Raw genomic sequence first — 22,685 nt, forward strand, 5'->3', positions numbered from 1 at the left:
GCGGCTCAATTGATATTTTGTTTATTTTTCAGTGGTTCTTCCAAATGACCCGTATATTTATATTGGTAAGAATCTGACCCTGACATGTAACCTGACAAAATACGATGAGGTATACAACTCTAACTACCTGAGCTTCTCACGGAAAAATGATGAAGTTATTCCATCAAGGTACATCACTGTGCTTTCAACAAGATCCATTGTACTCCGTTATCCAATGACATCCTCAGAATATGGTGGCAACTATCTGTGTAAACTTAACAGGACAACAGGTCGACCAGAAATCATTGGAACCCAGTATGTTATGGTTGAATGTAAGTTATTTTTGTATTAAAAACTAATTATCTGCCTAGTTTTGATGTTCCATCAGTCTCGAATACTTCACACAACTGATTTTCATGGACAAACTGTGGAGATATCGTGCACACTTTCGCAGTTGGGCGAAGTGTTGGAGAAAAATTCTGAGAACTGATTGCAGTCGTTCTGTGCAGAGGAAAGCACACATTTTTCCATCTACAGTGCTGTCTATCTTATGAAAATCAGTCAAGTAGTTAGTAAAATATAGGCAAAATTCTGCTAAAACGGAACATAGCTGGATCAGAAGTAAATCAGTCAGTCTGTTTTTATTAAAAATGTTCAGATGTGGATATTTATGATTTTCACATGCATTAAATTTCAGTTCTATGTTTTTAGATGAGCCTAAGCCTGTTACTGAGGTAAAATGCCGAGTTTACAACTGGGAAAACATGACATGTACATGGGATCTCGGTGTTCAGTTCATACACCCCAAAACTATGGTTATCAGTCTTGTCTGGACTATAGCGTGAGTACCTTATATACATGCACACTTCCTAAGGCTTGCCTTGACTATACTGTGAGTACCTTATATACATGCACACTTCCTAAGACTTGCCTGGACTATACTGTGAGTACCTTATATACATGCACAATTCCTAAGGCTTGCCTGGACTATACTGTGAGTACCTTACATACATGCACACTTCCTAAGGCTTGCCTGGACTATACTGTGAGTACCTTATATACATACACACTTCCTAAGGCTTGCCTGGACTATACTGTGAGCGCCAAACTTTCATGTACAATGTGTTTAATTTATACTTGCTGAAACCACTGTTTGGATTGCCTGTACCTTTTATAAATGTAAGCTGTATTTATCAACATTGCTTCAGTTATGTACTGTAATATAAAACAATATATTGGTATTGCATACTAGTGTTAGAAGATTTCTAGCCAGCACCAGATTGTTCAAGTGACTGTCAACTTCCTCACCTATATTTATGACTTTAAGATATAAAGTTTTGTCAGCACCTACCAAGATATCTAGTGCACAACCATCTGTAATTTTGAAATTTGAGTTGGTGAAAAATTTAAGGGTTCATTTTTAAGTTTCATTATGACAAAGATTTGATGAAATATTCCTTTCAATTGGTTAAATGTGAGTGGTAGAACGTTGATGGGGTAGTGATGACAGTCTGTAATTTTCAGGTGAGTATGTATTCTTGTGTAATATTAGGGCATTCTCCAGCCATAGCTCATACATGGTCATGGTGTTCAGCAATAGAGGAAAGTCAAATTGTATATTCAAACAGATGTGGCTAGTATCCACTGTCTCATTACTGTAGATAATAGTCTAAATTGGCGAGATCAAGTTCAAAACACACTAAAGAAATGCAATTCATTACTCCTGTCTTCATTTAAGAATTAGAATATACTTGAGACTAGAGGTCGGAAAACTATTCTTCACTGCATACATATTACCACATCTGGATTACTGTTGCACAGTCTGGGGAAATTGTAGCAATGATCTTCTTGATGATATGCTAAAATTCCAGAAAAGAGCAGCACGAATCATACTAAAAGATTTTGACACACCTTCAAAAACTCTCTTTAAACAGCTAGGCTAGATGAAATTCAAGGATCAAGTTGAATTCAAAAAAGCCATTCTTGTGTATAAATCAGTAAACACTGACTCAGCTTCAACACATATGCAAACAAAATTTACCAAAAGTTCAAGTAAACATAACATAAATCTAAACCAAGTCATAAACATAAAACCAAGTCTAGAATTCTTTCGAAAATCACTTGATTATTCAGGACCTAAACTATGGAACATAATACCACTCGCAGTCAGACACACAGATACATTACAACAGTTCAAAAATCTTTACATAAAATGGAGGTTCTCTGGCGGTCTGAACTCCTCTCCTTGACACTAGAGTACATTGATCTGTATCTTCATGGCAAGTTCATCTTTCTAAACTGTTTTCACTGTTGTAATTACTATTATTTTCTTCTTTTGTTATTTTTGTCAAGAATTTTGTTTGTTCTGTACATATTATACATGTAAATATCTAGAGAGGCCCACATGGAAGATTGGGTTACCCAGATGTGTAGCCTCTGTAAATAAAGACGTTATTATTATTATCATTGTTAAAACGCATTACATTATAGAGTCCTTAAAATCTAGGTCATCGTTTTTTACAGCAATGTTGTAACTGACTCTCTGCCAAATTCTTTCAAACTCTTTCATTTCTTTAAAAAGCATGGTCCTCATGGGATTAGGCTAGTTTTCTAGCTATTGTTTTGAATTTCTTCCCTTTGTTGTTCCTGTCCTTTGGGCTTCAACAGTCAAGTTCTTTAAATTTTGTTCCCATCCCCTGATGTAACCCTTCAGGCATATATTGCCCCGCTTAGTGGTGCTCTTGTTTCATTTTGTTTATCATCTAAAATATTGAATTATAACAACTCATTAGTGAGTGCGAATATTATTGGGTTTAACTATTTTAGGTACGAATTATAAGGTATGCGACAACTAAATCATATCAACACCTATAAATCCTGATAGGGGCATCTCGCCACACTAGTTTTAAGCTCAACTATTAAAAGTATATGGACAGCTATCCTACTCAACCCTGTGTTGGTGTCCACACCTTGGTTAAAATTTTGATATACTTTCTCTTTATCTCTGTAGTTACTTCATGGATTTGCTTCAAACTCATAATAGTTATTCCTCATCATTACCTGCATCATATGACACAAAAACCACAACTGTCACACCAATTTTTCATGAATTATTTCCCCTTTTTGCTTAAAATTCAGGTTAAAGTTTTTTGATTCTAGTTTTGTCTCTGTTATTACTACAGAGATTTGATTCAGACTTAAAGAAGTTGTTCAACATCATCATCCACATCTTAGGACAACAGTAATTCATGAATTATGCCCTCTTTTTACTCAGAACTTCATGTTAATTTTGATGTGCTTTCTCTATATCTTGTGTATGTAATGAAGATTTTATGCTGTACATGTGTGTTATGTTTTCAGGGGGGATTCTCAGCATGATTGTTTACGTCAGACAGCAACATCGTGTTCTTGGTGGAAGATTGATGGAGATGATTCCTTCAAGCCTGGTCAGGACTACCACATGGGTGTCAGTATCGAAAACAAAGCAACAAAACCTTCAACTTTCTACCCAAAGAAAACTAAAGCAATCACAGTTGATACTTCGAAGATAGGTATACAGTAGCCACATTCTTGGTTCTGTAGTTTAAATTTGTTGACTCTTGTTGCTTGCCCCTCATCTTTTGAGTTGAAACAAGGTCATCATGTGAAGAAATGATCCAGCTGTGTTGTGGAAGGTTGGTGGTTCTGCCAAAGTGCAGACTAATGCATAAAAATTATGCCTTAAGGGGCTTATTGGGTCTTTCTTCACCACTAAAACTAAACAGTTGCCATATACCCTGAACAGTTGTCTCATACCATGAACAGTTGCCATATACCCTGAACAGTTGTCTCGTACCATGAACAGTTGCCATATACCCTGAACAGTTGTTTTATATCCTGGAAAGTTGTTTTATACCCTGAATAGTTGCCATATACCCTGAACAGTTGTCATATACCCTGAATAGTTGCCATATACCCTGAACAGTTGTCTCATACCATGAACTGTTGCCATATATCCTGAACAGTTGTTTCATACTATGAACAGTTGCCATATACCCTGAACAGTTGTTTTATAAATAGTTGCCATGTACCCTGAACAGTTGTCATATACCCTGAATAGTTGCCATATACCCTGAACAGTTGTCTCATACAATGAAAAGTTGCCATATACCCTGAATAGTTGCCATATACCCTTAACAGTTGTTTTATACCCTGAATAGTTGCCATATACACTGAACAGTTGTCAAATACCCTGAACAGTTGCCATATACCCTGAACAGTTGCATCATGCCATGAACAGTTTCCATATACCCTGAGCAGTTGTTTTATACCCTGAACAGTTGCCATATACTCTGAACAGTTGCCATATACCCTGAACAGTTGCCCGCCGGCTTAGCTCAATAGGGAGAGCACAGATCTACGGATCACAGAGTCGTGAGTTTGATCCTCGGGCAGGGCGTATGTTCTCCGTGACGATTTGATAAAAGACATTGTGTCTGATATCATTAGTCCTCCACCTCTGATTCATGTGGGGAAGTTGGCAGTTACTGGCAGAGAACAGGTTTGTACTGGTACAGACTCCAAGAACACTGGTTAGGTTAACTGCCCAACGTTACATAACTGAAATACTGTTGAAAAACAGCGTTAAACCCAAAACAAACAAACTGAACAGTTGCCATATACCCTGAATAGTTGTCTTATACCCTGAATGGTTGCCATATACCCTGAATAGTTGTCTTATACCCTGAATATATACCCTGAACAGTTGCCATATACCCAAGATAATGTCACTGTGACTTTAACACCCAACACTTCTGTAAATAGGACATTTTTAGCTCACCTGTCACAAAGTGACAAGGTGAGCTTTTGTGATCGCGCGGTGTCCGTCGTCGGTCGTCTGTGCGTCCGTAAACTTTTCCTTGTGACATCTCTAGAGGTCACATTTTTCATGGGATCTTCATGAAAATGGGTCAGAATGTTCATCTTGGTAAATTCTAGGTCAACTTCGAAACTGGGTCACGTGCCATCAAAAACTAGGTCAGTAGGGCTAAAAATAGAAAAACCTTGTGACCTCTCTAGAGGCCATAATTTTCAATGGATCTTCATAAAAATTGGTCAGAATGTTTACCTTGATGATATCTAGGCCAAGTTCAAAACTGGGTCATGTGCCTTCAAAAACTAGGTCAGTAGGTCTAAAAATAGAAAAACCTTGTGACCTCTCTAGAGGCCATATATTTCAAAAAATCTTAATGAAAATTGGTGAGAATGTTCACCTTGATGATATCTAGGTCAAATTTGAAACTGGGTCACGTGGGGTCAAAAACTAGGTCAGTAGTTCTAAAAATAGAAAAACCTTGTGACCTCTCTAGAGGCCATATATTTCACAAGATCTTCATGAAAATTGGTCAGAATGTTCAACTTGATGATATCTAGGTCGAGTTCGAAACTGGGTCACGTGCAATCCAAAACTAGGTCAGTAGGTCTAAAAATAGAAAAACCTTGTGACCTCTCTAGAGGCCATATATTTCATAAGATCTTCATGAAAATTGGTCAGAATGTTTACCTTGATGATATCTAGGTCAAGTTCTAAACTGGGTTACGTGCCGTCAAAAACTAGGTCAGCAGGTCTAAAAATAGAAAAACCTTGTGACCTCTCTAAAGGCCATAATTTTCATGGGATCTGTATGAAAGTTGGTCTGAATGTTTATCTTGATGATAGCTAGGTCAAGTTTGAAACTGGGTCACGTGTGGTCAAAAACTAGGTCAGTAGATCTAAAAATAGAAAAACCTTGTGACCTCTCTAGAGGCCATATATTTCATGAAATCTTCATGAAGATTGGTCAGAATGTTCACCTTGATGATATCTAGGTCAAGTTCGAAACTGGGTCACGTGCCATCAAAAACAAGGTCAGTAGGTCAAATAATAGAAAAACCTTGTGACCTCTCTAGAGGCCATATTTTCCATGGGATTTGTATGAAAGTTGGTCTGAATGTTCATCTTGATGATATCTAGGTCAGTTTAGAAAGTGGGTCACGTGCCATGAAAAACTAGGTCAGTAGGTCAAATAATAGAAAAACCTTGTGACCTCTCTAAAGGCCATATTTTTCAATGGATCTTCATGAAACTTGGTCTGAATGTTCATCTTGATGATATCTAGGTCATGTTTGAAACAGGGATATGTGGGGTCAAAAACTAGGTCAGTAGGTCTAAAAATAGAAAAACCTTGTGACCTTTCTAGAGGCCATACTTGTGAATGGATCTCCATAAAAATTGGTCAGAATGTTCATCTTGATGATATCTAGGTCAAATTCGAAAGTGGGTCACGTGCCTTCAAAAAATAGGTCAGTAGGTCAAATAATGAAAAAACATTGTGACCTCTCTAGAGGCCATATTTTTCATGGGATCTGTATGAAAGTTGGTCTGAATGTTAATCTTGATGATATCTAGGTCAAGTTTGAAACTGGGTCAACTGCGATTTAAAACTAGGTCAGTAGGTCTTGAAATAGAAAAACCTTGTGCCCTCTCTAGAGGCCATACCCTTGAATGAATCTTCATGAAAATTGGTCAGAATGTTCACCTTGATGATATCTAGGTCAAGTTTGAAACTGGGTCACGTGCCTTAAAAAACTAGGTCAATAGGTCAAATAATAGAAAAACCTTGTGACCTCTCTAGAGACCATATTTTTCAATGGATCTTCATGAAAATTGGTCAGAATTTTTATCTTGATAATATCTAGGTCAAGTTCAAAACTGGGTCACATGAGCTTAAAAACTAGGTCACTATGTCAAATAATAGAAAAAACGACGTCATACTCAAAACTGGATCATGTGGGAAGAGGTGAGCGATTCAGGACCATCATGGTCCTCTTGTTACATGTTATGTACGGTACATCGATATGAGCAGGAGCTTGCATTTAGCGTATGTCAAGTGAAAGGTAAATTGATTTGACATAGAGGTAAATTGATTGGACATAGATTTAATTGTGAATTTCATTTTTGCATTCGTTGTGTATCATGTAATGTTCCACCCCATTACACTTAAGAGATTTTTATTTTGGTTTAGTTGAGCCAGCTTCTGTGAAAGATGTTACTGCAGACAAAAATAGTACATGTGTATCTCTGTCTTGGAGACATGAAAAAACACGTAGGGACAAGGTATACAGGGTAGATTTCAAGCAAACCACAGATAGACACTGGCAGGTAAGCAGTATTTGGTTTTTATGCCTTTAGAGGGGTACACAGGTAAAATTATGGATAAGAAATAAGAATCCATTAAATCATTGTAGAAGTGATATTACTCACATTTTACTGACATGTTTACTTGCAATGATATCTGGTTTCTTACTTTGACGCTGTTTGATGGCAATTTTCATGCTTTGGCTAACATGACCCATGAATGCCAAGTAAGGATAACATTAAAAAATTGCAGTAGAAAGTTACAGTATACCCTCTTTTTTTTAGCTCATCTGATTTTTTGAGAGAAAAATGAGTTATTGTCATCTCTTGATCGGCGTTGGCATTGCCTGGTTAAGTTTTATGTTTAGGTCAGCTTTTCTCCTAAACTATTAAAGCTATTGCTTTAAAACTTGCAACACATGTTCACAATCAATAGCTGACTCTGTACAGCAAGAAACATAACTCCATCCTGCTTTTTGCAAGAGTTATGGCCCCTTTTGGACTTAGAAAATCAGATTTCTTGGTTAAGTTTTGATTGCTTTAAAACTTGCAGCACTTGTTCACCATCAAAAGCTGATCTGTACAGCAAGAAACATAACTCCATCCTGCTTTTTGCAAGAATTATGGCCCCTTTTGGACTTAGAAAATATCATAAAGCTATTATATAGAGACAAAAAAAACAATCAGACAAGCGTCTGCACCTGCAAGGTGGTGCTCTTGTTTTTTTTCATGTTACTCATTATGTTATGACACTGGTGTCTGTCCATCCGTCTGTTAGCAATTCCGTGTCCGCTCTGTAACTCTCGAACCCATTGAAGGATTACAAAGAAACCTGACGCAAATGTTCACCACATTTAGACAACGTGCAGAACACATGTTTTAGATGGCTCGCTTCAAGGTCAAGATCAAACTTAGGGGTCAAATGTCATATGACTTTGTTTTATGTCCGCTCTGTAACTCTTGAACTGCTTGAAGGATTTTAAAGAAACTTGGCACAAATGTTCACCACACCGAGATGACGTGCAGAGTGCATGTTTCAGATGGCTTGCTTCAAGGGTCAAGGTCACACTTAGGGGTCACAAGTCATACCTTCGGGCCTATATTGCTCCACATTGCGGTGCTCTTGTTTGCCATGGGCAAGATAAGATTATTAGGTTTTATGGTCAGGTTCCTGATTGTATAATATGTCATATATTTTTAGCTCACCTGTCACAAAGTGACAAGGTGAGCTTTTGTGATCGCGCGGTGTCCGTCGTCCGTGCTTGCATGCGTCCGTAAACTTTTGCTTGTGACCACTCTAGAGGTCACATTTTTCATGGAATCTATATGAAAGTTGGTCAGAATGTTCATCTTGATGATATCTAGGTCAAGTTCGAAACTGGGTTACGTGCCTTCAAAAACTAGGTCAGTAGGTCTAAAAATAGAAAAACCTTGTGACCTCTCTAGAGGCCATATATTTCACAAGATCTTCATAAAAATTAGTCAGAATGTTCACCTTGATGATATCTAGGTCAGGTTCGAAACTGGGTCACGTGCCTTCGAAAACTAGGTCAGTAGGTCTAAAAATAGAAAAACCTTGTGACCTCTCTAGAGGCCATATATTTCACAAGATCTTCATGAAAGTTGGACAGAACCTTCATCTTGATGATATCTAGGTCAAGTTCAAAACTGGGTTACGTGCCATCAAAAACTAGGTCAGTAGGTCAAATAATAGAAAAACCTTGTGACCTCTCTAAAGGCCACATTTTTCATGGGATCTGTATGAAAAATGGTCTGAATGTTCATCTTGATGATATCTAGGTCAAGTTTGAAACTGGGTCACGTGCCATCAAAAACTAGGTCAGTAGGTCTAAAAATAGAAAAACCTTGTGACCCCTCTAGAGGCCATATATTTCATGAGATCTTCATGAAAATTGGTCAGAATGTTCACCTTGATGATATCTAGGTCAAGTTCGAAAGTGGGTCACGTGCCTTCAAAAACTAGGTCAGTAGGTCAAATAATAGAAAAACCTTGTGACCTCTCTAAAGGCCATATTTTTCATGGGATCTGTATGAAAGTTGGTCTAAATGTTCATCTTGATGATATCTAGGTCAGTTTCGAAAGTGGGTCACGGCCGTCAAAAACTAGGTCAGTAGGTCAAATAATAGAAAAACCTTGTGACCTCTCTAAAGGCCATTTTTTTATGGGATCTGTATGAAAGTTGGTCTGAATGTTTATCTTGATGATGTCTAGGTCAGTTTCGAAACAGGGTCATGTGCCATCAAAAAGTAGGTCAATAGGTCTAAAAATAGAAAAACCTTGTGACCTCTCTAGAGGCCATACTTGTGAATGGATCTCGATAAAAATTATTAAGAATATTCACCTTGATGATATCTAGGTCAAGTTTAAAACTGGGTCACGTGCCTAAAAAAAACTAGGTCAGTAGGTCAAATAATAAAAAAACCTTGTGACCTCTCTAGAGGCCATACTTTTCATGGGATCTGTATGGAAGTTGGTCTGAATGTTCATCTTGATGATATCTAGGTCAAGGTTGAAACTGGGTCAACTGCGGCCAAAAACTAGGTCAGATGGTCTAAAATTATTAAAATCTTTTGACCTCTCTAGAGGCCATAATTTTCAATGGATCTTCATGAAAATTGATCTGAATGTTCACCTTGATGATATCTAGGTCAGTTTTGAAACTGGGTCACGTGCGGTCAAAAACTAGGCCAGTAGGTATAAAAATAGAAAAACCTTGTGACCTCTCTAGAGGCCATATTTTTCATGAGATCTTCATGAAAATTAGTGAGAATGTTCACCTTGATGATATCTAGGTAAAATTCAAAACAGAGTCACGTACCTTCGAAAACTAGGTCAATAGGTCAAACAATAGAAAAACCTTGTGACCTCTCTAGAGACCATATTTTTCAATGGATCTTCTTGAAAATTTGTCAGAATTTTTATCTTGATAATATCTAGGTCAAGTTCAAAACTGGGTCACATGAGCTCAAAAACTAGGTCACTATGTCAAATAATAGAAAAAACGACGTCATACTCAAAACTGGGTCATGTGGGAAGAGGTGAGCGATTCAGGACCATCATGGTCCTCTTGTTACATGTAGTTATTATAGCTACTACCACGGCAAGATTTTATTAGACATAACAGCCCCTTTCTGTTTCCTTTAATTAATCTTTAGCCTGCTGGCAGCAGAGATCCTGCCTTTGCCACCAGTGCAGACCAAGATCATAGTCTGCACTCTTTGCTATTCATTGGTCTGCACTGTTCGCTATTCAGTCAGCAAATTTTCAGTGAACACCGCTTTGAAAAATAAGTGGTTAGAAATTTAGCAGGGTAAAGGAACAGATAAATCATGAATCTATTTCATAAAAAAAAAACCTGTGTCAGGGGTTCCACTAGATCTGAATTATTATGATTAACCAAAAGTTGTTTTATTAATATTTATTATACAGTTATTGACTTATGTTGAGGTCCGTAAAAACACATATTGACCGAAACATAAGTCTATAATTGTTATATTATATGCCCTTCTCAGATGCATTCATTTGACTCACTCATATTTCATACATATAAGAAAAAGTGATATCAGAAAAGTCATTATCACTTTTGCAGGTCAACATCGCTTTTTACGGACCCGCTCGTGCACTCATTTCGACCAATCAGATGAGCGCATTTGAGAAGGATATATAATATTTCATAATAAACATTATTCAGTTTTAAGTAATAAACTATCACAAGAATGTATCACTTATTAAATAAATACAAAACACAAGTTTATCAGCTGTATCAGAAAGCATGTAATTAGCATGAAAACATCTGTAAACAACCCTACGTAAGCTTGTTCATAACACTTTCTATGTTGATAGTAGTAACGTGTTATTTTTTTGGAGAACCATTTTCTGATGCTGTTATATGAGTACTTAATGGTGCATGCTAAGTACTTAAATTTGATCACTCATTTTAGATTTTAAACTTTGAAATGGCATAGCTGAGCCGGCTTAAAGTAAAAATAGATCTTGTTAAAATTTCATATTAGGTATGTTGTCAAAAGAAAAAAAATGACATTCAAAGAACTTTACGTGCTGCAAGACTGAACAATGAGAACAATATGTTGAAAACACAAACAAATCTTTATTGGAAACAAGAAATACCAGGCACTATATACATGTTTGGTCACATATTGATAGAAATGCATTCCTTGTTTTTATACAATTATCAACAGGTAAATCAGTTCAATTGATTTATTCCCAAGGAAATAGTAACTTTCTGTTTAAATATGTGAACAGTCTAGACAACTTTCATTGAAAGTGTTTCAATTAGAAAGCAACAGCATTAAGTGGTAAAAAAATGAATACAGCCAGGTGTTACAATTTGAAATTGTGATAAAATCTGTATGTATAAAAAATAATTGCAACATCAGTCCTGAAAAGTGAATGTCATTTTAATTAACTTTTAGCACTTGTTTGAAAGTAAAATCCTTGTAAAAGTACATTTAGGGAGGTAAAAATTCTCAAAACTTCATATAAGCTTATAGACACAGGCTTGTATGGAATTTTGGAGCTCATATTAATATATAAGAACTTAGGCTTGTGTCTAAAGATACCAGTATATAGCTAACACAAGCATCACGCCAGCTTCATTAAATTACAATTAAGTTGCTTTAAAACATCTAGTTAAAGGTAAAAACATGGGTATACATACTTTTAGGGGTGGGGGATGTGTTTTGAATTTACAATTTTTGGAAACTTTAGTACACAGTGAAGAGCTAATAATTCTGGTTTGTATTCATTTATGACTACATGCTTCTTACGTTATCAGAATGTTTCTTTTTATTTCAGACAAAACATGTAGGAGAATCAGAAACACTGACACTTTGTGGCTTACACCCAAACACACTGTATGATTTCCAAGTACTGTGTATGCCCCGACTGTTTGGGGGTAAAGAGGAAGGTTTCTGGAGCAAGCCCACACCTTTGCCTGTCAGGACAGACGAAGATGGTATTATCTTTACTTTATAGTACTGATCTCACAAGTTTAAAAAGATACAAGACAAACATTTACTGATAAAAGTCTGTTAGATTGTTTGAGATAGGCTCTTGTTGGTTCTTAAAGAACTTCACAAATTTAACCTGTTTCACCAGTTTCTAAAACAGTTTACATAAATGTCTGTGATGGAACACTAAAGGTCTAAGTCATGCTTGCCCCTTGAAAAATCTCCCAGATAACTGCCTCTAAGATCTCATTTCATTCTGATGAGTACTGCTAAATTAGGCAAACACTTATGAACATGTAAAAAATGTGTACATGGTACTGAGGATATACAATACCTTTTCTTAATATTGCCTGATATGTCCCACAGGGACACGGACAAAAATCCACCCAGCGATTTTTACATAGGCGGACAAAAACCCACCCTAAATATTTTCCAGGCAGACAAAAACCCACCCTATATATTTTGTAGGCGGACAAAAACCCACCTGATACATATTACTATGTATATATAAGGGTTAATTATGCTGTCAATTTTTGGAATAAAGTAGTGAGTATCGTGCCAGCTGTTTTTGCTGTATTATTATTCCTATATTGCTATAGTTTATACTCTTAGATCTATAAACTGTTTGAAATTTGAACAAAATTATTAAGAATACTATATATATTGTAAAAAAAATATTATATAATATATACTATTACTTACATTTTGTTCACATTTGAAACAGTTTTCAGTACTAGAGATAGATAACATTCATTCTAAATAAAAGCCAATGAATAAAAACATTTTATTCAACAGTTTTTATTTTTCTAATTGCATAACATGACAAAGAATAAAGGCTGATGATGATAAAATTGGATGAAATTATCCAATTAAAGATATTTTTAAATATTTTCAATGGTATGGAATGCTAACAACATTATACTATTAACAAATAATAAATAAATAAATGTAATTACAAGACAAACAGCTAGATATTCACTCAATATCTACTCGAAAAAAAAATTGAGCAATTAATTTGAGTGATTAACAATTTTGTTGAAATCATTTTATCAATGTTAACTCTTCTCAGAATGAAATAGTTGAACATGATCAGAAATAGATTTAAAATGATATAATAATTAGATTCAAGCTAAAATTAAGGAATTAATATTATATTCCATGTTAACCCTTATCGAAACGAAATATTAAGAGTTGAACCTGATATAAAAGTAAATGTAACTAAAGAATGCAGGTATACCAGTCACATGGAAAATTAATAATATGTACGAAACACAGTTTTAAGTAGCACATTAATTTTTGAAGTAGCACATTTACAAATTGCATAGCAAATTTCCTGGGATGCAGCAATTATGGAAGGGTGACACTTTTCCTAACATCAGTTTGAACTTCATAAGATGATATTTCAAATAATTAGAGGAATGAGGAATCTGATAAAAGAATTTAACTTTGCTGTATATTTGATTAATTTATTTAAAAGGGAAAAAAATGCGATTAATATCCCAACAAAAATAGTCAATTTATTGTCACAGGTGGGTTTTGTATTCCTTGAATATTTTGTCACAGGTGGGTTTTCGTCCGCCTACAAATTATATAGGGTGGGTTTTTGTCCACCTGGAAAATAATTAGGGTGGGTTTTTGTCTGCCTATGTTAAAACACTGGGTGGATTTTTGTCCGGGTGGGTTTTTGTCCTACATTCGTCCCTGCTTTTGAACACATATGTATTTTTTATACATTTTGAAATAGCACATGCTTTAAAAACACTAATGGGGGCAAGCTTATTTAAATAATGGTTAAGATATATGCCATATGGTTCTTAAATAAATTAGAATTACTGTACCAGTATATCATTGGAGGTCATTTTTCTTTCCTAGAATGTGTATGAATCACTAATTGACTGGATTACTTAAATAACACTAGAGTCATAGCCCTTACATTAATCAAAATTGTCATATTTGTGCAGGCTATAGAATTCATATTTATTAAGAAACATTCATAGAATGTACGTCTTTTACAGTATCAATTTTTAATGACCAGGACCTTATTAATTTGACTTAATTATGTCTCCCACAACACAGTGGTGTAGGAGACATATTGATTTACTCCTGTCTGTCACAAATCTTGTCCACACTCTAAGTTTAACATTTCTCATCCAATCTTCACCAAACTTGAACAAAATGTGTTTGCCAGTAAGTCCTCGGCCAAGTTTGATAACTAGCGAAATGGACCGAGGCACTTTTGAATTATGACCCTTGAATCACTAAAGGAACCACTCACCTAAACCACTTTGAATCACTAAATGATTAGGCAGTTGTGGAAGACATGCGCTTTTCTCAAAAGTAGCTCTAGTTTTTATGCCCCCGGCATCTACTGATGCGGGAGGCATATAGTGATTGTCCTTTCCGTTCGTCTGTCTGTCCGAGCCCACGAATGAACATTTGTTGGGTATAGAGAACAATAGGTAACGGTAAATTCTATTCATTCCGTAGTGTTTATTGGGTACTTTTTGTAGCATATTGGGTACTTTTTAACAAAAGAAATACCCAGTAAAGGTCCATCTGTAGGAACGTTCGTCCGTCCGTACCAGGTTAACCAAATGGGACCGTTTCGTCTAGCATCAATACCCCTTACTAGAATGACTTGATACTAATGCAGATGTAACCTGTGACCATTCCTCAGTTTCAAACATCACCTGACCTCAGTTTGACTTTGACCTCGTTTTGGACTTGAGTTGTTTTGTATGACAAGGCTGCCACTGGGGGCATCAAGCGTTTATTGAACACAGCTTCTTGTTTTAAAGAAGTGATTGTGTTGAAATTTGTTCCAAATACACAAGTTTGTGTGAAATTCTTATGCTTTGTTCTCAAAAGAGACCTATTCTGAATATATAGAAAACTGAAATCACTGACAATTGGGAAATAATTGTATAGGTTTTATTTTTGCTAATTTTCACTATCCAGAGTGACAGGCAAATTCAGAACACTTGTGAAGGATGAAAAATCATTAAACAACTATAAACTATGCATTCTTGATAATACAAACAAAGCTGTTCTTTTGGAAATCACAAAATAAGAAAATTGTCAAATTAAAAGTGTATAAGATATATTGTTTGTATTACAGTTCCTGCAAAAGCCCCAGAATTGTTGCCAGGAAGTTACGTTGAGAAACCGTACCATCACTACAACTGGAAGAGGGTTAGAATCTACTGGAAGGTTAGTGCATTGGCAAGTTCTGGCTAAAGAAAACAAATTTTTGCTTTTAATGTCCTGGCTAAAGCAATACAAATTTAGCAGTTTGCTTAAACTACCAGTGTCCTGGTTTACTAAAGCAATACAAATTTTGGTTTTTAGCTCACTATTTGAAGAGTATGGAGAGCTATACTATGCAACCCAGCGTCGGTGTTGGTTAAAGTTTTTTTTATGAAATGGTAATATCTTGTATACCATCAAAAATATTTACTTCAAACTTAGTACACCTGTTTATTATAACAGTCTCTACATGTAGGCAAGAGTACATAACTCTGTCAAGTATTTTGGCTGAATTATGGCCTTTTTTATTTTGACTTTCCGAAGAAAAAGTATAGCTATTGCACTAGCCCCACTGTCTTCATCGCCATTGGTTAAAGTGTTTGATAAAGTCAGATATCTCTGTTAGCATCGAAGCTATTGACTTGAAACGATTGTAGGACATTTGCCCCCCAATGAAAAAATGTACTACCGGACATTTGCCCTCCAGTTGAAATGGCAGATAGGACATTTGCCCCCAACTTCTTATTTTTAGAATGCACATTTGCCCACCAATATTTTGTCCTATGTGCCAGTAGATATACTGCTTTTTATGTTGTTTAATTATCAAAATTACTCTAAAAGGCAATTTTTAGTGAAAAAAAAGTATTGATAAAAATTTGATGAATATGTTAATTACATTCAGGTGTTAAGGTAAATAATAGCCTATTATTGAGTGATAAAAGTGCTCATAACAATGTTATAATTTTTTAATTTGTGCAATGTTTTTAACACTCAGACTTGTTAATTTTGCAATTATCTACTAGAAAGATGAAAGAAACAAAGACATTGTTATCTACAATGATAGATATCTTCTACTAAGTTCCTAAAAAATCACTAGGGGACAAAAATATTGGGGGGCAAATTTCCGATTCAGAAATAAGCACGGGTGTGTGTGTGGGGAGGGGGGGGTGCAAATGTCCTATCTACCATTTCAAATGGGGGGCAAATGTCCAGCAGTCCACTTTTTTATTGGGGGGCAAATGTCCGGATCCCACTTGAAACTTAAAATAGTTATTTACTAGCAAAGTCTACACCAGGAAAAACAGTCCCTATAACTCTGATTTGAATTTTGACAGAGTTATGCCCCCTTTCTTGGTTAAAGTTTTATAAAGTTTTTACTGGCAAAGCTCTAATTCAGAGTCAAGCACTGAGAAAAGTCAAGCATGCTGTCTTACGGACAGCTCTTGTTGGATTTGGAAATCGGTTCAGATTTCATACAAGTCCCTGTTTTGTAATAACTATTTGGCATGTGGCTTTGAAACTTTGAACACTTGCTTATCATTATGATTTCCATCTGTAAGCAAGAGTACATAACTATGTCAACTATTTTGGCTGTGGCTGAATTGTGGCCCTTTTTGGACTTGGAAATTGTTTCAGTTTTCGTACAAGTCAACATTTTGTCAAAACTATTTGACATGTGGCATTGAAACTTTGAACACTTGTTTATCATCATGATCTCCATCTGTAGGCAAGAGTACATAACTCTTTTTTTGGCTGAATTCTGGCCCTTTTTGGACTTGGAAATTAGTTAAATTTTTCATACCAGTCCATATTTTGCCTAACCTGTTTGTCATATGACTTTGAAACTTTGACCACTTGTTTATCATCATAGTTTACAAACATTATGTAGGCAAGACTACATAACTAGGATAAGGACTTAAGCTCAGTTATGGCCCTTTTCTTGACATAGAAATTAGTTAAGTTTCGCATACCATTCCATATTTTGTCTAAACTGTTTGATGGGGCCTCCGTGGCCGAGTGGTTAAGGTTGCTGACTTCAAATCACTTGCCCCTCACTGATATGGGTTGGAGCCTCACTGGGGGTGTTGAATTCTTCATGTGAGGAAGCCATCCAGCTGGCTTACAGAAGGCCGGTGGTTCTACCCAGGTGCTCGCCTGTGATGAAATAATGCACAGAGAGGCACCTGTGGTCTTCCTCCACCATCAAAGATGGAAAGTTGCCATATGACCTAGAATTGTGTCGGTGCAATGTTAAACCCAACAAAAAAAAAAAATGTTTGATTATATGGCTTTGAAACTTTGAACACTTGCCTACCATTATGGTCACACATTGCCATATAGTGCAAGTCTTGTCCAAATCCACAAATACAGGTACATTGTTTTTTTTTTTTTTTCTTTTGTCTGAAAATCTCTGGTAATGTTTTGACCCCATACTTCCATCAATTCTTCCAATAGTCAAGCACGCTGTCAACAGACAGCTGTTGTTTTACAAATAAGATTCATAAATGTTTGCACTATTTTAGGCATATGTTTGCAGGAAACTGAAAGGAAATATTTTATAGAGCAAAACTTTGCTATAAAAGCTATTATCTAAGAAAGTTTCTGTGACATTTATAAAACTAAAACTGATGAGGAAATATACGAGATGTTCAATCAGGAAGCTATAGTAGACGTCTGCAAGCATAGTTTATCACTCCAGGAAGGTATAGTAGACATCTGCAAGCAAAGTTTATCACTCCAGGAAGGTATAGTAGACGTCTGCAAGCAAAGTTTATCACTCCAGGAAGCTATAGTAGACGTCTGCAAGCATAGTTTATCACTCCAGGAAGCTATTGTAGATGTCTGCAAACATAGTTTATCACTCGAGGAAGGTATTTTTAGACGTCTGCAAGCATAGTTTATCACTCCAGGAAGCTATAGTAGATGTCTGCAAGCATAGTTTATCACTCCAGGAAGCTGTTGTAGATGTCTGCAAGCATAGTTTATCACTCCAGGAAGGTATAGTAGATGTCTGCAAGCATAGTTTATTACTCCAGGAAGGTATAGTAGACATCTGCAAGCAAAGTTTATCACTCCAGGAAGCTGTTGTAGATGTCTGCAAGCATAGTTTATCACTCCAGGAAGGTATAGTAGATGTCTGCAAGCATAGTTTATTACTCCAGGAAGGTATAGTAGACGTCTGCAAGCATAGTTTATCACTTACTCATGACATGAAGGCTGTATGGCATGCTGTAACGAAATTAATCATGACACTTCTATTCTTTCTTAGTTTTACTTTTCCATATCAGTTACTCAACTGTTGTTGTTTTCCAGCGTCTAAGTACAGAAGATGCCAATGGTAACATCACCTACTACCGTATCAAGCATCGTAATTGTGGCACGGCTTCACAATGGGAGACAACTCAGGTCAAGGGAGAGACTCAGGACATTCTAACATTGATAGACACAGATAGTTATGTTATCCGCATTCAAGCAGCTACTTCAAAAGGACTATCCAAAGTCTTCTCAGAAATACGTCTTCCTGCAAAATCTGAAAGTAAGGAACCATTTAAATTACAAAAGGAATCAGTTTTAGTGTCATCAATTACAGGATTTATTAATAGCTATAGAGAAGATTAGGTATATGCATCTGTACAGAATGAAAAATTAATTTTACTTTGCAATTTAGATTGTTCATTCACTTAATATGTTTGGCAGTCCTATGCACCATTTTAAGTTGTTTACAATATATATCCCATAAATAGAGGATTGGTAATACTGAATGTAGGTGTTATAAACAAGGTACTGTTTGACACACTGGTAATGCCCACTTTCAGAGGAAAGGGTATATTTGAGTCTGGTATAATCATTTACTCATGTTGCTTGGTTGTCCATAGGAAGACCATTTGGTTCCTGATTAATAACCGAGGAAGGGCTGAGCTTAGGACTATCAAACTTCATAGATTGGTTGCCTGTGAGCAGTAGAGGACCTCTGTTGTGTTAGCAACCTTGAGACCAGTCAACTAAAGAAAGCTTGGTCGTACATCCACTAAACTGTATATCTCTGTCCGTACGAAAAATGGCATGGAAAACTGAAGAATGTCCTGGAATGTTATCAGTTTAAAGTGGAATTATGCACATTTTTCTAGTAAAAATCTAGCTGAAATAGATGTGCGTGTAAACAGGGTGCAGGAAATAATAACTTTTAACTTAATATACCAAACTCTTCCTGTTACCAGTACGAAATAATAACTTTCCAAATATGACTTTTCTTATTTTGACTGGGGTAGTCTTTTAAAGGAAAGTCAAACTGCATTCAGGAGTTGCTTCCCTTCCACTTCAGAAATCTCTTCATATAGGTAAGGGAGATCACTGCAAAGGAGATTGAAGAAAAGAACTATTATTTTATTAGTCCGATTTCTTTATTTCTAAAGCATCAACTTCAAATACTTATGCAGCATTATCATTAATTTAACACATTTAAATGGACAGCAACCGAAAATTGCTTTTATAAAACAGTCACCAAAAAACACACTATGTGCAGAAAGATGCGCATAATGCCACTTTAAGTCTGTGAATCATGGTGTAGAATCATTAGGTCAAAGGGCATGGTCTTAAAGCCCTTGTAGGTTTTCATAATGATTTGATAAAATATATCGTATCTGAAATGATTTATCCTCTAACTCAGATTCATGTGAAGGATTTGGCCATTTTTTGAAGAGAACAGATTAGTACTGGTGACTGGAGAACCCTGGGACCTATGGCAGCCAAACTAAATACGATAATTGCTTGTGGTCAGTAGATGACCCCTGTTGTTTTTAGCTCACATGTCACACAGTGACAGTGTGAGCTTTTGTGATCGCGCAGCGTCCGTCGTCCGTGCGTGCGTCCGTGCGTAATTTTTTGCTTGTGACCACTCTAGAGGTCACATTTTTCAAGGGATCTTTATGGAAGTTGGTCAGAATGTTTATCTAGGTCAAGTTCGAAACTGGGTCAACTGCGGTCAAAAACTAGGTCAGTAGGTCTAAAAATAGAAAAACCTTGTGACCTCTCTAGAGGCCATATTTTTCAATGGATCTTCATGAAAGTTAGAATGTTCACCTTGATGATATTTAGGTCAAGTTCGAAACTGGGTCACGTGCCATCAAAAACTAGGTCAGTAGGTCAAATAATAGAAAAACCTTGTGACCTCTCTAGAGGCCATATTTTTCATGGGATCTGTATGAAAATTGGTCTGATTGTTCATCTTGATGATATCTAGGTCAAGTTCGAAACTGGGTCACGTGCTGTCCAAAACTAGGTCAGTAGGTCTAAAAATAGAAAAACCTTGTGACCTCTCTAGAGGCCATATTTTTCAATGGATTTTCATGAAAATTGGTCAGAATGTTCATCTTGATGATATCTAGGCCAAGTTTGAAACTGGGTCACGTGCTGTCCAAAACTAGGTCATTAGGTCTAAAAATAGAAAAACCTGTTGACCTCCCTAGAGGCCATATTTTTCAATGGATCTTCATGAAAATTTGTCAGAATGTTCATCTTGATAATATCTAGGCCATGTTCGAAAGTGGGTCACGTGCGTTCAAAAACTAGGTCAGTAGGTCTAAAAATAGAAAAACTTTGTGACCTCCCTAGAGGCCATATTTTTCAATGGATCTTCATGAAAATTGGTCAGAATGTTCATCTTGATGATATCTAGGCCATGTTCGAAAGTGGGTTAGGTGTGGTCAAAAACTAGGTCAGTAAGTCTAAAAATAGGAAAACCTTGTGACCTCCCTAGAGGCCATATTTTTCAATGGATCTTCATGAAAATTGGTCAGAATGTTCATCTTGATGATATCTAGGCCATGTTCGAAAGTGGGTCACGTGCATTCAAAAACTAGGTCAGTAGGTCTAAAAATAGAAAAACCTTGTGACCTCCCTAGAGGCCATATTTTTCAATGGATCTTCATGAAAATTGGTCACAATGTTCATCTTGATGATATCTAGGCCATGTTAGAAAGTGGGTCACGTGCGTTCAAAAACTAGGTCAGTAGGTGTAAAAATAGAAAAACCTTGTGACCTCCCTAGAGGCCATATTTTTAAATGGATATTCATGAAAATTAGTCTGAATGTTCATCTTGATGATATTTAGGTCAAGTTCGAACCTGGGTCACGTGCGGTCCAAAACTAGGTCATAAGGTCAAAAAATAGAAAAACCATGTGACCTCTCTAGAGGCTATACTTTTCATGAGATCTTCATGAAAATTGGTCAGAATGTTCACCTTGATGATATGTAGGTCAAGTTAGAAACTGGGTCACATGCCTTTAAAAACTAGGTCATTAGGTCAGATAATAGAAAAACCTTGTGACCTCTCTAGAGGCCATATTTTTCAATGGATCTTCATGAAACTTGGTCAGAATTTTTATCTCAATATATAGGTCAATTTCAAAACTGGGTCACATGAGCTCAAATACTATGTCACTATGTCAAATAATAGAAAAAAACGACGTCATTCTCAGTTCAAAACTGGGTCATGTGGGGACAGGTGAGCGATTCAGGACCATCATGGTCCTCTTGTTTTAGGTAAAGTTACTCACTTTACCATTTAGGCTGAAATGGGTTTCTGATTAGTAACAAAAGGTTTGAGGTTTAGGTTATTATACTTAAAGTGTGATTGCTTTTGGTCAGTAGATGACCACTAATGTTTGCGATGCTATAAGGTCAAAGGTCATCAACATAGTGTACTTGAGATTGAAAATTTCTACCAACAGACAATCACTGGGGGGAATATGTGTTTTACAAACAGCTCTAAAAGAGTTACATATGTTGCACTGCAGCTGCCATATCATATTAGATGTTTAGGTAAGCATTGTCATGTAAGTGACAGATAAATGTGACATCATGTGGGAGTACAAGCATATCACTGACTGTGAATCTGTGCTGCCCCATTGATGCTTATGTTACTCTTTGTTTTGTACATCTGTTACAATGGTGTATGGTATGTATGGTTCTGGGTCATTCTTTGTTCACATATGTTACAGTCCATAAACCTGATGAATATTAAATTTGATGTCCCATTCCCTTTTGTTGGTTTCTGTAAGTCCATCATCAAACCATTTGGTGTCCTTTCAATAACTGTTGAGCATTTGGCCTGTGACTGCCAAACCTCAGTGGATGATTGCTTGTTAACAGATAACCCTGTTGCATTAGTGGTCAATATGCCAAAGGTATATGTCAGTAGATTACCCCTGTTGCGTTTTAGTCAGTATGTCAAAGATCATGGTGACAGCTCAAGGGCTTACACGCACACTTCATTGCTTGTTTCAATTTATATTTTAGAACCAAAGGTACCAGAACACATTGTAGAGGCCGACAATGCATCAAAGGATACAAGAGTAACTATATCTTGGAAGCCAGTGGACACACGGTCATCCAGTTACTGGAGAAATCTCATATCATACACTGTCTTCTGGTGTAGGGGTTCAAAACTAGAAAATTGTCAGGTAATGAAAAATCATTTCTGGTTTGTGATAAAACAGTGTATACATGTTTATAGCTCACCCTGAACCAGAC

General features: G+C 36.3%; 1 protein-coding gene across 9 annotated transcripts in view; it reads left to right on the plus strand.

Moving 5' to 3' along the window:
* LOC123525163 (interleukin-6 receptor subunit beta-like) overlaps positions 1-22,685 on the plus strand; it is a 199,339-nt gene that overhangs the window by 149,650 nt on the left and 27,004 nt on the right. For all 9 annotated transcript variants that reach the window (XR_008370145.1, XR_008370147.1, XR_008370148.1 and 6 more), the window contains 8 exons: positions 33-311; positions 691-820; positions 3,340-3,530; positions 7,023-7,159; positions 11,973-12,132; positions 15,246-15,337; positions 18,467-18,689; positions 22,452-22,615. Coding sequence is in view for 4 of the 9 variants with exons in the window: in XM_053538120.1 (XP_053394095.1) it covers positions 33-311; positions 691-820; positions 3,340-3,530; positions 7,023-7,159; positions 11,973-12,132; positions 15,246-15,337; positions 18,467-18,689; positions 22,452-22,615 (1,376 nt within the window). In the remaining 5 variants the exon portion in view is untranslated. The remainder of the gene's footprint in view (positions 1-32; positions 312-690; positions 821-3,339; positions 3,531-7,022; positions 7,160-11,972; positions 12,133-15,245; positions 15,338-18,466; positions 18,690-22,451; positions 22,616-22,685) is intronic.

The sequence above is a fragment of the Mercenaria mercenaria genome, chromosome 3, assembly GCF_021730395.1.
Source record: "Mercenaria mercenaria strain notata chromosome 3, MADL_Memer_1, whole genome shotgun sequence".
NCBI lineage: Eukaryota > Metazoa > Mollusca > Bivalvia > Venerida > Veneridae > Mercenaria > Mercenaria mercenaria.